The sequence below is a fragment of the Hydra vulgaris genome, chromosome 13 (genome assembly GCF_038396675.1).
Source record: "Hydra vulgaris chromosome 13, alternate assembly HydraT2T_AEP".
Taxonomy (NCBI): domain Eukaryota; kingdom Metazoa; phylum Cnidaria; class Hydrozoa; order Anthoathecata; family Hydridae; genus Hydra; species Hydra vulgaris.
In genome coordinates, this window is record NC_088932.1 from 45,134,897 (window position 1) to 45,150,186 (window position 15,290).

At 28.6% G+C, this 15,290-nt stretch overlaps 1 protein-coding gene across 10 annotated transcripts in view; it reads right to left on the reverse strand.

The window, feature by feature from the left end:
• Nucleotides 1–244: 244 nt before the first annotated feature.
• LOC100213859 (stimulated by retinoic acid gene 6 protein-like) overlaps nt 245–15,290 on the reverse strand; it is a 130,945-nt gene continuing 115,899 nt past the window's right edge. For 9 of the 10 annotated variants that reach the window (XM_065815477.1, XM_065815476.1, XM_065815475.1 and 6 more), the window contains 2 exons: nt 9,105–9,236; nt 245–701 (listed from right to left, as the gene is read on the reverse strand). In XM_065815477.1, coding sequence (XP_065671549.1) covers nt 478–701; nt 9,105–9,236 — 356 coding nt within the window. In that variant the 3' untranslated portion in view covers nt 245–477. Of the gene's footprint in view, nt 702–9,104; nt 9,237–9,320; nt 9,351–15,290 lie in introns of all 10 variants that reach the window. The other variant, XR_010643080.1, reaches the window with a different exon arrangement.

Consider the following 15,290-nt stretch of genomic DNA (forward strand, 5'->3'; position numbering starts at 1 on the left):
CTTACATCAAATTAAGAAAAAAGATCTTAATAAATAAGAGGTCTTGATAAGTCAGAATTATTTTTTTTAGTATATAAGGGGTCAAGCGGTTAGCTTAAAATGTAAAAAATCATTTTTAGCATAGCTTCTGTTCTTTTTTAGCTGTTTTCTGGGTGTTTTTCAGGTGGTTTTTTAAATTTTTTTAGCTTATCATAGTTATTTATATATATCTAATTTCCTCATTCATTTAATAAAAATTTTAAGATTAAATTTTGAAATTAAATTAATAACTTAAATAGTACAAAGCTAAAAAATTAAAAATATATAAATGCAAAATTTGATATTAAACTTTAACATTTTTTGAATGTGAAAGACTTTGCAAAAAAATATCAACTGTAGTAGCTATATTGATTCTCTAAACAATGTCTATTATTAAAAACAGTGCTTTATTCTATAAAACAACTGTTCCATGAATTAAAATTCATAACACAAATATTACTATGATACGTTGTTAATGGGTATAACTAAATTTGACGATTGAATGTTGAATAGCATACCAGAAACTGATAACTGAGTTGCTTTTTTTAACCTATGATAACGATATTTCTGAAGAGAAACATTTTGGGAGAGCATAACGTATAAGTGCCACCTGTTTATACTTCGACATCGACGCAACTTTTCTGCCGGTATAGAACCTTTTTCAACCAACTCCGCTACTGAATCTAAACAAACATAAATAAAAGTTTTTTTAAATTAATGATTAAAATTCAAATTTCAATAGATTTATTTACTTAAAATTTTATACATATTTTTTTAAATTTATACAATTTTTCCACTAGGTATTACTATACATAAAAAAAAATTAAATAATCTCCGTAAATTTCGAAAAAGGCTCCTAAATTTGCAAATGAACCCCATTAAACTTATAAATTTAATGGGGTTATGTTTTTTTCTAAAAAAAAATTTTAATGTTTTTTTTTCTAAAATGTTGACAAAAAGGAGTAAAAAAAGTTTTGATAATCTACGAAGTTCACATTTTAAACAATTTTCTTTTTTAATTTAGATTAGTCAAACCTGATAATGATGACATGATATTTTTTTAAAATTTTTTATATATGACACCTTATAACTCTTCTTTAAGTGTTTTAAAGTGACACTATATTATAAAAAAATTCAAAATTAAAGTTATTTTTTTTTAAATTATGACAAGAAAATAAAAATATTTGAAAGGTATTAGTAATATAAAAAAAGCATTAGTTCAATGAGCAACTTGAGCAGCCGTGGCGCAGTGGTTAGAGTTCTGGCTTAGAACCTCGGACCCAGTGGTCCGAGGTTCGATGTCAGCTCTAGCCCAACAAGCGACATTGGTACGGAAGAAGGCGTGAACTTTTTGTTAAATACTCTCCCGCGGTGCTCTGTGATAAGACCGTAAGCACTTCTGGGAGCACCTAAAATAACAAAAAAAAAAATTTTCAAAAATTAAGTTTTTGAATTGCTTGTTTATTTTTTACTCTGATTCACTCCCAACAAGGCTGCAAGCAACCACCAACAAGGCTGCAAACAACCACTAACAAAGCTACAAGCAACCACCAACAAGGCTGCAAGCAACCACTAATAAGTTGGGAGTTACAAGAAAAAAAGAACAGAGTTTTAGAGCAAGGAAACGGTTGACAGAAGACTTAAAAGGTTGAAGGTTGTATAAGTCAGGAAAACATGAAGATTAAAGAGCGTTTCAAAGAGTTGAACTGTGGGGGAAAAAAACTAGACGAATAAAAGTTTTTAAAGCATGCAGGGACAGATACAATAAAAGAATGAGACTTGGCTGAATGAAGAATCACGCAAGAAAGAGTTTTAGTTGGTGGAACTAGAAATTTATATTTATCTGTAGAAGAACTTTTCGGTGGTGTTCTACTACACAAAAAATAAGTTCTTTCTGCTCTTCATCTTTGGTAATAAATTTTACATAGTCTTGAATTAGTTTAACAGCTCGTGCTGCAGTACCATTTACAGATTTCAAACATGTGTTGAAAATTTGTGTTTGCTTTCCAAAACTTTGGGGATTGGGCTAACTAACCACTAACTTTGATTGAATATCCAAATAAATTTAGAATGTTGCTTCATTTTGGTTAAACTAAATCAGTTAAACGAGTATTTGGTTTAAAAAGAAGAAATAGTTTTCACTTAAGAATTATTTGATCAGTTTTAGCTTTATTGTGATCAGACACGTTATCAGAAAATTGTAAGAGAGGAGACATTTCTTTGTTTAAGAACCAAAGATGCCGATTAAATGTTTCAAGGGCAGCACCAGCAACATGATTGTCAATTTTTTTTTAATAAGGATTTCTTTGTAGAATTTCAAGCCATTAAATGATTTATTAATTATGTTTGTACATGCACATTTTTTGAGATTTCGGGTTAAGTAAACCAAACAAAAAAATTATTATTTTTACTTCTTTGGGGACTGGGGACTGAGGACTGGCTCTTCAAATTTTAATTTTTCTAAAAGTGGTATCTAAACTTAATGAAACTTTAGGTCATACATCATTTTAAAAGTGTCTAAATGGCTTGTAATTTGAAGATTGACATTCTCCAAAAATTGTTAAGTAAACAGAGGACAAAACTGTTTTTAAGACATGGTGTCTGCAGGCACACTAAAGTAACTTTTTATTGAAATGTTGTTCAATTAACTTTGCAGAAACATTTATCCAACTTGAATTTGATGGAGTTGTGTCAATAATCATTACTACGAGTGTTTTCCCTAGTTTTACAGCATCTTTGTTTGCTGTTCATCGCAGATTTTTCTCTGAAAGATTCAACATTTCAGCTATTAAAGAAACTTATATTAGGGTATTCTAATATTTTAAAAGAAAATTTTTTTCTTTATTTCATTATCAAATTCTTTTTTCATTATCAAATTCTGGCCGTACATTGGATCTAACTTTTTATATATATTTTTTTGATTTTCTTTTTTAATAGCTTTTACTTTCTGTGATTTTTTTTCTCCATTTTACTTTTATAGTCTCTAAATTAATACTGGTCTGAGAGAAAAATCTCTTTTTATAATCAAATCTGCTGCATTTGATGTTGCAATATCAAATGAAAACTTATTAGTAAAACTCAGAAGTTGAGCCGTATAATATTTATTTTTTTACATTTTTAATCAAGTATCAGATTCAGTATCATTCTAACAGTATTTTTTTCTGTTTTGTTTAAACTCATGTCTTTTTCAAAAAATACACTTTGCTTTTTTACAAACTAGAAGATGCTAATTCTTTTTGCCAGTTAGTTTTAAATCAAACCACCATGTAAGATATACAAATAATAGCGAAAAAACCTCTCTGTTAGTTGGTAATTCCTAATTTCACAACAATTTTATCAACCACCTCATCATTTTTTAACAATTTAATATTGCTCATATCAGATTAAATATTTTTTTATATATGCTATTATACCTATAGATGTAAAAAATTAATTACAAATTGTATTAATATAAAATGATTTAAAAGAAAAAAAAATACATTTATAGTAAAAATTTTGCTTGTCTCAAACTTTACATATAGTTGTTTATAATTTAACAACTGTTGATAATAATAGAGTAAACAAGTTGATTCTTAAATTATATATTGTACTTTTTTTTACTAATATCATCTGATGCATAGCGTTGAATTATAATGGGATCAAAGTTGATACAAAACATGTTTAATTGAAACATCACATTTTCATATTGAGCCTAAAATTACTGTTTAATGTTAAATAGTTTTTTAAAAAGTAGACAGCAGAGGGGGTAAAACTTTAAAAAAACAGGGACAGTTTTGTAATAAATAATAAGCACACGAGATGGGGTCATTAAAAACATACAGGTGATTACAAGGGTAAAAGTTTGAAAAAAAAATTTGAAATTTGATAGATAAATATTACTATCTAAAAAACAAATATGTTATTAAACAAATTAAAAAGTCATTTAAAAAAAAGGAAGAAAATTATTTAGTTTTTTCTATCAATGAAACAAAGAGATAAAGTAAGAAATTTGGAACTAACTCTTGTTACTTTAGGGAAGTCTCAATGTAGTGGTTTTACTGCCTACGAACTTTATAAATGACCCTTATATAAATTCTTTAAACATTAATAGACAAGTTGTTATCAAACAAAAGTTTGTTTACAAAAAGAAAATTGTTTTTTATTAGAATTCACAAACAGATTTTATAGTTATATAAATTCTTTACCACATTTCCTTAAGTTAGTTATTTAGTTAAAAAAAAATTTAAAACTTGACAGATTAATATCTACAATTTAAAAAACAAATATGTTATTAAATGAATTAAAAGGTCATATAAAAAAAAATAAGGAAATTATTTAGTTTTTTCTATCAATAAAACAAAAAGCTAAAATAAGAAATTTGGAACTAACTCTTGTTACTTTCTTTTGATGAAAAAGCTAATACTCAAAAGTTGTTTTGAGTCAGGTGTATCAAAACACACACTCACACAAAGCAGAAAAGAAGGTTTTTTTTGCAACACAAAATGATTCTTTATTAAACTTTGTTACTTCTAAGCCGCCCCACATTAGGCAATATCAACTTAAGATGCTTAGAATGAAGAGGATACACAGTTTTTTCCAAACCACCAACATGTGGTCAAAGTAATGGCTTGAAGTGGTCAATGAACTGCAAAAAATAATCAAAGGTACAAAAAATGCAGGTTCAAGCAATGCAAATGAGAGCCAAAATATTGACTTTGATTGGAAAGATGCAGCCTTGTGGTCATCTTTAATTAGTGATAAAGACATATTTACTGAGCCTAAAAAGAACTTGTGATTCAGGAACAAAGTATCAGCATGATGAGAGTTCTAAAAAGTGGCATTTCTCTGCGCAATTTTTGTTAAGAAGTTATAACATGATGAATACTCATTGGCTAGTTTATTAGAACCATAAAAATGCTTTTTTGATGTCAATTATTCTCATATATAAAAATCAAGTTAATAATTGAAGCATTAATTGAAGCAAAGCCATTGGAAAAACATGTCTAATGTTCTAGCTGATCATGAATCGTTTATTAAACACATTCTGTCAGCATTTGATTTATGCTAAAAGACCGATTAAAGGAATGAGAGACAATTGACAAGGAAACAAAAAAAATATACTAAAAAGAGATTCAGCACTAGGAGTACAAATACATTTATCAAGATATTATTAAAAGACTCAGCACTTAAAGTACTAATATACTACTGCGATCAAAAAGTAAGGTGAATTTTTAATTTAAACTTCCCGCCTTATTCGAATCGTCCAATCATTTTTATTTTTAAGTTGGTAGGAATGTCATTAACATTTGCGCCAAATTACATGTCAAACTCATAATTATTTTTTTTTGTTTACGCTTGTTTCTGAAGTACCAAAAGTGCATTCGGCAATTTTCACGATGTCTAATTTTGTTGAGCAAAGAAGTGCTATTAAATTTTGTTTGCGGAATGATATTTCTGCTGCTGAAACGTATCGAATGTTGCAAAAGGCCTTCGGTGAAGAGACTATGTCTCAAAAAAAAGTTTACAAGTGGTACAAAGACTTCAAAGAAGGCCGAGAACGTGTTGATGACTTGGAATGCTCCGGACGACCATCGACTTCGATTGATGATCGCCACATCAACAAAATCAAAGAATTGGTGCTTGCAAATTGTCGGTTAACCATTCGAGACCTTATTGACATGGTTGGAATATCATTTGGGTCGGTGCAAGCGATTTTGAAGGATCATTTGGGCCTCAGAAGACTCAAATCACGTGTGTTGCCGAAATTTCTCAATTTCTTTGAAAAAGAGCGTCGCGTTAAAACGTGTGAAGCAATGCTTTCTGACTATCAAGACGTCTACAAACAAATTACTACTGGCGATGAGACTTGGGTCTACGCATACGATCCTAAAACAACCAACCAATCGAGTGAATACCATGAAAAAGGTGAGCCGAGATCGAAGCAACCACGTCAAAGTCGCTCAAAAATCAAGGTCATGTTGACTGTTTTCTTTGATTATTGTGGTGTCGTGCACTACGAATTCCTTCCAACTGGCCAACTGTCAACAAGGAATATTATTTAAGCGTTATGCGACGTTTGCGTGAAGCTATTTGCAAAAAGAGACCGGAATTATGGGCTAATAACTCTTGGATAATGCGCCTTCGCACACAGCACTGGTTCTTCATGAGTTTTTCGCCAAAAACTCTACCCATGTTGCTCCACAACCACCGTATTCGCCCGACTTAGCACCGTGTGACTTCTGACTGTTCCCAAAGCTCAATAGACCACTCCGGGGAAATTGTTTTGAGTCCATTGAAGAGATCCAACGTGAATCGGCACGCGCATTGAAGGTTATCCCTACCGAGGACTTTTCGGCATGCTTCGAAGACTGGAAAAAACGTTGGCAAAAGTGCATTGGGGCCGGGGAGGATTATTTTGAGGGGGACGATACAGATTTGGAAGAATAAATAAAGATTTTTTATTTTTATAAAAAAATTCACCTTACTTTTTGATCACAGTAGTATTTATCAACAAAAATTTAGCATTAAAAAACAAAAAGAGCATATAAACTATGAAACAAATTCGACCAAATGCCCTTCTTAAATAAAAGAATTGTCTTTTTTTGAAAAAGACGTAATATATAAAATTAAAACAATAAAGTTTAGAAGTTTTAAAGTCAAAACATGTTCAAAGATATATATATATATATATATATACACATATATATATATATATATATATATATATATATATATATATATATACATATATATATATATATATATATATATATATATATATATATATATATATATATATATATATATATATATATTTATATATAGCAATTGAGGTAAACACATAGAAATTGAGGTAATACAATTCAGCAATTTTAAATTGCTGAATTGTATTACCTCAATTTCTTTGTTCTTCAAGAGTTGTGAGCCAAAGGGTATGAGGTCTCTCCTCATATAGGTCATGCTTGATTTCTGTGATTGTTTTTGTTGCTCTATGCTGAATATTTTCTGACATACTTGTATTTCGTTGGAACTGTAGAGACCAGGCATTAATAGCAAACTAAAATAGCAGACAGTTGAATGATTCTTCATTTTTATTATTTTTATTTTTTATGTGTTGTTTAAAAAAGTCATTGTTTTTAAAAACGTTGATGGATTGGCAGAAAGTTTGTTTGTTAACTCTTGCTAATAAGTCTAGTTTGTGGGAAAATGATTAAAAATCTTCTTGAGCTATGACTTTGCCATTACCTTCTTGAACATGTACTATTCATGTGATGCTTCATTATTTTGTGACAAGATATCCAATGTTATATCATGAGAAACTAATAACTTTTACAATTTGATAAGGTTTCATTGAATTCTTTGATAATTAAAAGTATACAGATTGAGTATTGCAGTCACAGGTTGAGTAATGTCAAAACTTCATTAAAAATTTTAGTAATCAGAAAAATAGACAACAAAAAGAAAAGAAAATATATTGTGAATGATTGCTACAGTATATTTTTTACTATTTTACTTATATTGACTGAATGTCAATTAAAATTTGAAACTACAAATATAAAATCTTAAATAGAAAATCTGAAACCTTTTTGAATATAGAAAACTATAAAAGTGTTTTCTTTTTACATTTAAAAAGATGTTCCTTCTAACAATCAAAAAATTCCATATCAAAAAGGAATCAAGTCATCTATCAAATGATGAAACAGGTGTGCTAATGTGAGTTTAATGAGAACACAGGTGTTTTAATGTGAGTTCAATAAGTTCATTTGCAAATGAATGTTCATTTGCATCAAAGAATAATGCAGCACAATATTTAAAATGAGGGGCAAAATTATATTAAAATAATTTTTGTTTTTGTCCAAATAATCAGATGCCTTGCAATTCTTATAAGATAACCATTCATCTTAGCAATTTTGGCTGCAGTCAATTTTAATATCCAAGTATTTTACACATTCACTGAATTTAACTACTTTATTTTCAAGCTTGACACATCTGTTAGGATATTTCTCAGTGACACTTAAATATTTTACCTTGGAACTTGTAGTCAATATACTTATTGACTTACTAGCATTTAGTTTCAATCCATTCTCAATAAACCAGACACTAAGTACTTCCAATTCATCATTTAACGTTATCATCAATTCTTTATAACTTTTACCTTCAATGGAGACTAAAGTGTCATCAACAAAGAGAATAATGTTTACATAATTTATAGTACTGCCAATATCATTCATCTGGTAGCACTGCTAATATCATTTATATTGACCCTTTAGGAGTTTTAAAATAGAGGAGTCAGAAAAATTAACAGAGGTAACTTTTCTGTAACAAGTCAACAACTGGCTTGTGGCAGCCAAGCTTTAATAGCAACATTGTTTTTTAATCCTTTGATGTTGATTTATTCTATTGTATTTTAAAGTTATTGTGCAAGTTAAAAATCATTAAAAAAAAACAATCATTGAGACACAATGTTTAAAGTGTTTTTTGTCTTTATCAACTTCTAAAAGATGTGTAAAGTTTATTCTTTTATATATAAAACATAATATAGCTATTTCTATTTCACCTTATGCAATAGTGGTGTAATGGTAGAGAGCTCGCTTCATAATAACCAGGCTTACCTTGTTTCTCTGCGCAGCAGCCTTGTTCACCAACGTTTGTGGTTCAGAGTTAAAAGTCTAAAGATGGTTGTACTCAAAAAAAGAGCCTCTTTGACTGTGGTGGGCCTTCTTGACACTGGGAAGGTGAATAGCATTAACAAAAAAATTTATTTATGGCAAAACAATACATTTTTTAACAACCAAAATATGCATTTTTACAGCTGAAAATGCAATTTTTTGGTTGTAAAAATGCATTTTAAAAAACTAATACTAACTCTGTTCAACTGACTAACTCTGTTCAACAACTTGTAAGCTTTACAAAGTTACTAAGTTTAATATATTTTTCTTCTTTAAAAAAGCAACTACAAACAGTTAGTATATTGCATACCCTATTGGAAACAATTAGTTCACTGTATAATATAAAGCTGTGTGTGTTATAATTTGTCATTAAACAAATATACAAATGAATAACTTGAAAATAATCTTAAATAGCATAAAATGTAAAAAATATATTACTTTCAAAATAGACGTCCTCATCTCTAGAAAATTTGTTACAGCATTGATCTGTTAACAAACGAATAAAACATTGAACAACAGGATTTGCATGAAAATGCTCCAATAAAATGTAACCAACGTAAGCCATGTAACCTAACATTTAAAAAAATATTGACAATTATACTTTAGTATTAATATTTAAACTTTAATTACAACTAAAACTAACTTTATACCTACCAGTACATCTATTCAATTCCTTTTAAAACACTATAAACACAAATTTATATATATATATATATATATATATATATATATATATATATATATATATATATATATATATATATAAATATATATATAAAGCAAAATTAAATTTTTACTACTTGCCTGATGATTGTGATAACACATGAAACTCAGAGTTGCAATATTAAATTATATTATAAACATTAGCATTTAGCTAATTCCTGGTACTGCGGGTAACAGTAACATATATATTATATATATATATAATCTTTGAAAGTTTTTGAAAAAATGTATGTAAAATTCAATAGATACGGCTGCGTAAAAACATTGTTGAAAAAATATATATTTGTTATTTTGCTTTTATTTTAATATATATTATTCAATATTTTACTGACCTATTGTGATCAGCATTTACCTATTGTGATCAGCATCGTCAGGTATAATAAAAAAAAATTGTTACAAAGAAAATCAATATAGTAAAAAGATAACATTAAATAGAGCATGAGAAAACACAAAATAGGATTTTTTTTTTCCCCTCAACATCTTTGCTTCCAAAAAGGCAACCACTATTAGAGTTGGAAGTTACTGGAAGAGAAAATATGAAGTTTATAGAGCAAGATAATAATTGGAAAATGATTTAAAAATTGCAAATTATGTAAATCGGGAAAGCAAGAGAAAGGAAGCGAATTACAAAGAACTGATGTTCAAGGAAAAAAACTAGACAAATGAAAGTTTTTGGAGCACTTAAGAATAGTCGCAGATAAAGGATAAGATTTGAATGAAGAGTAACATAAGAATTTTAGTAAATGGCACAAGAGACACTAGCTCTTTAGAGCAGTGCCCATTAAAGTATTTGTAGAAAAGAGAAAGAGAAGCAACATTACAATGATATGATAATGGATGGAGGTTACCTGCAAGAGCAGGTCCAACTATGTTTACAATGTGTTTTTGCACCTTGTCTAAAAGAGAAAGGGCATCAATGAAAGATCTGTCCCAGATATGGCAACAGTATTCCATACAAGGACGGATTTGAGACTTATAAAGATAAAGAATAATTCCATTCAAGGATGGGTTTGAGACTTATAGAAATAAAGAATATAATCTAGAATAAGAAAGTGTCAAGCACAATAAAGAGATGCAACCTTAGCAGATGCTAATTTTGCAACATATTTGATATATAGTTTTCAAGAAAGATCAGAAGTAAGAGTTAATTCTAGAAGATTAAGGGTAGATGACTTGTCGAGTACATTACCATTCATAAATATAGGAAGATCTAAATTATAGCGATAAGGATTGGCTGAAAAATATTGAGTTTATCTGAATTAAAGTTCATCAGCCATTGTGAGCCCCATGCTGTAGCAGAAGTGAGATCCTTTTCAAGCTCAAATGCCCCTCCAAGCAATCAGGGAGAGTTGGCTTTTTATCAATACAAAAATAAATGGTAGTATCATCAGCAAATAATGCCACCTTAGATGTGAGAATATCTGGATTTACATTAATGTAAATTATAATGTAATTTAAAATTTAATGTAAAGAGTATAGAGCCAAGGATTGAACCTTGAGGAACCCCTTTACAGTGGGATGTAGGTTGGCCAAAATTGAAATTTTTTATACTTTTTTACAATTTTTTTAATAGTGGGTTCATTTGCTCGATTCAAGATGAAAATATGAAAATATCAAATTTTAAAAAAATATCAATAACAAGACATTTAGTTACAAAGTGAAACTTTCTGTCAAAATGGTGATCTAAGAGAAATTTTGTAGGTAATGTTCTGACCAATTTATATAGAAATAATTATCATATTTTCTCAGGCATATATACATTGATTGAAAGGCCATTGAAGATAGTTTTAGATAGTTTGAGTTAAAAAAAATATATTGAATGTAGTCGTGAAAGTAGGGCCGAAATATGAAAAAATATTGCAAAATAGTTAGGTACTTTAACTTTAGGGGATCCGGAAAACTGATTTACAATTTTTTACAAGGTGGTCTCAGCATTTTTTGATGCTAAATTTGCTCAAGAAAAATTTAGTATAGCCGCACCTTTTTGCCCTTTTTTGAATTAATTGTTTTTTAGTGACGCAAGGTCTTTTAAGAATGTTTCTTTTCTGTATCTTTAATAAGTACTGGATCCAGAATTGTCATAACATATGGAAAATAAAAGATAATTTTAAGAAATTTGAAATCTATCGATGAATTTAAATTTAGTATAAGATAATAAATTAAAATATTTTAATAACTCATTGCCCTCACATTTGGGCTAGGGGGTAAACCTTTTAAGGGTATTTTTTTCCCATGCTCCAATGATTGCAATTTTTTGCAATGTGTTCTACTTTAATACATTTGTTTATTACTGAATGTATCATTATAACTAAATACTATTCTGTAATTCTATTATGGAAAGCTATAGAAAATTTGATTACGAATATGTGGTTTGTGATTATAATAACTCTTAATTTATAATAATTAAGTTTTTTAAATTACAATTTTTGAGGATAATTTATTGGCTGTTATCCAATATCAATTTAAGTAAACTTTTGTATAAATAAGATTTTGATTTAGTAAAGATAAAAACAGCTTAATTCTTTGCTGTTACTGAAAGAAAACTACACATTTCTGTCATAAAAAAATACTTTAAAAATTAAAATTCGAAACAAATACTACTACTAGATGCGACGAAATATATTCAAATTTATCCAGGAAGGAAATCATCAAGCATTTTAGTCGCTCTAATAATGCCACAAAAAAGTAGTAAGTATTCACGAATGTAATACCTTGAAAATTTTAAATTTATTGAGACTTTTGTATATCAAATATAAAGAAAAGTGGGAAAAAGCATATAAATTTAAAGCTAGATTTGAAAACCAGTATAAAAATGGTTAGACAGCCCAGCTTTTCCAATCAAAAAATATACCAACTTATCAAATAAAAAAAAAGGGGGACATTAATCATAAGAATTTTCTGAATTAAGCAACAGATGTAAATGATGAATAGCTGATGATGTAGTTGACCCTAAAACAGATTCAATTGAATGAGTTTTACTTGCAGCAAAAAAAACAGCATATAATAATCAAAACTATATCATGGTTAAGCTTCTTAAAATTGCTATAGAACATCAAACTGAAGCACATCAAATATCACACAGATTAAATAACAATGACATGTTATCAGATGATAAAGCGTTTAGATATTTCATCAACTGTAATTACACAAAAAGTTCATATAACGATACACACATGACAGCACCTGCTAGATTTCCAAGCTACAGGATTATTATTTAAAAAATGAAAGCTATGCTGTCCACCAAAAGATTTAATAACTACAACAAAAAAGTTTATCAAAGTAGAATTAAAGGCTCTCATGAAAAACACAGCCAAAAGATTAGTTGATTTGAATCAAGCAACTGTTTTGAAGCATTTGGAAGAGAATAATAAAGGAAAGATGAAAGTGAAGATTTAATACTATTGAGTTCATAGGGACTAGATGGAACTTCTGGAAACACTAAATATCAGAAGAGAATGGATTGTGTCGATGATAGCGATTCAGATTTAATAACAGTAGCAACAATGCCATTGCAGCTAACATTATTCAATAACACAAAAAATTTAATGTGGCTAAATCTTACACCTCAAAGTATAAAATTCTGTCGACCTATCTATATGGAGTTTACAAAATAAAATAAAAATAGTATCCTTAAAATTTATTTTTTATTATTATTTCTTTTGAACCCTATTAGAGTTGATTTGCCAAATGGCAAATTTGTTTTTGTGAACTTTTTATTCATCTTGAGTATAATAGATAGCACAGTTATGGCATTCATCACAAACACATCATTTATGTAATGCTGTTCTATTTGTGGAGCAACACCTAATAAGATGAGTGATATAAAAAAATCCTTCAAAAATCCTAAAATTTTAAGTGAAATCAGGAATCAGTAAAGAACTTACAATAAGGTTTTGTACAATTTAATAACCATTAATAGTAACCATACTGTTCATCCTAAAAAAATTCAGCAACTGTTGCAAGGAAACATATTCAATTTTCTTAAAAACTTACGGAAGCTGGTTCAAAATTCCTGCAACAGTCCGTAAAATATTGACACATGAAGGAGAAATTATTCATATACTCATCATATCCAAGTATAAGTACATTATCTTTAAGTACAAAATCTAAAAATAAAACTTATATTCTTCCAAAAGAAGTTTCAGGCCTTTTAGAACTAGAAGAAGTAAACGTTAACACAAGCACTGACAAAAATGATGATGAAACATCAGATGATGATAATGATATTGATTGATTTAATGAAAATTTTAATATAGATTTAGAAATTGATGATGATTAGAATAAAAAATAACAAAAAAGGAAAATATTTTATTTGAAAATTATAAATAACTTCAAATACATCACTAAAAAAAAAAAAAAAAGTTTATTTAATGTTGTTTTTTCTTAAAAATTACTTAGTTGACCTTTAAAGTAACTTTGGGAGGGTGGGAGAGCAAGTGCAGAAATAACTTCCTCTTCCCCTTGACCCTAAAGTATTTTTAAAGGCATTTTTTTTTTATTTTAAGGATAAATTATAATAATTTTAAAGTAAATTTTGATATAGTATCTAAATTATATAACTTTGATTTGGTGTTTGAACCAAATCCCTTCCCTGGGGAAAAATATTATTTGCGCTAATGCTACAAAGTTAAGTTTCTAGGAAACTATAGATTAAAATTATGCGATTTTGAATATACATACTTAGCTATATACATTTTATTTAAATTTAAAAAAAATTGGAATAATAATTTTGGCCACCTTTTTGAATGTAACCGTCCCACTTTGCCCTGCAGTTACAGGGTATGTAGAAGAGTGTTGTCCATCGAGAACAACTTTTATACAACGATTGAAAAGAAAAGATTCAATAATCTTAAAGATGTTACCTGATACACTGTAAGAAGAAAGCTTATGGAGAAGACTAGCATGACAAACGTTATCAAAAGCATTAGAAATGTCAAGAGTGATAGCCTTAACCTCTCTCTAATGTAAGATAAAATCTGTCAGTTATAACTGCTAGCATTTAAATGTTGATGCCAAATAATCTGATAAAAAATAGCCCCCAAGCTTTTGTTGTCACGTCATCACCATAATCCCTATTAAGAAAATTTTTGCCACTTCGCATCTCTTGTCAAACTTTAGCTTTGTTTATTTCCAAGGATTCTCAAATTATTCGAATATGATATTCTGAAGCAATTGATATGGTTTGGGATTTAACCAGTCAAACATATCTTGGCATGATTTGGAATGTTTAGTAGCACCCGAACTAGTCTATTTTCCTTTTATACTATTTTTCTGGTGCTCAATACATTTTAATATAATTTTCTTTTTGGTTTCACCAATGTATATAGAGTTGCATAAAAATTTTATTTGGTAGACATCTGGGTTTGTTTTTGGAGAAAGTTTTGTTTTATTGTTACAGAATATATATATATAGAATTATAAATGTTTTTGTCAACTTGTTTCTCCGCGCAGCGGCCTTGTTCATCAAGGTTCGTGTTTTGGAGTTGAAGAGTTGAGAGAGGGTTATAAACCACTATTAAGTAGCCTCCTCATCTGTAGTGGCCTTCTCAGCCTTGAAGAGGTGAATAACAAAAAAAATATATATATTGTTTAAATTTGGAGCTGATGTGAGTATAAATTTTATGTTTTGTTTTTTATATTTTTTTTTAAGTTTGGGACCAACGATTGTTATCCATAGTAGCTTTATAAATGTTTTTGTCAGTTCATTGATAATTGGTATTTTTTAAATCTATTTTTATATAGTCTCTGGCGATATGAGTTAAATTGTTCTTGTCGTGCCTGTTTTCAACAAATATTTTTATTAAAAAATAAATTTCTTGTTAGAGGTATTTTTAAGAACATATTCTTTTTGCACAACATAAAAACTCTTTGAATACGCCAGTGATTATATTAGGATTGATG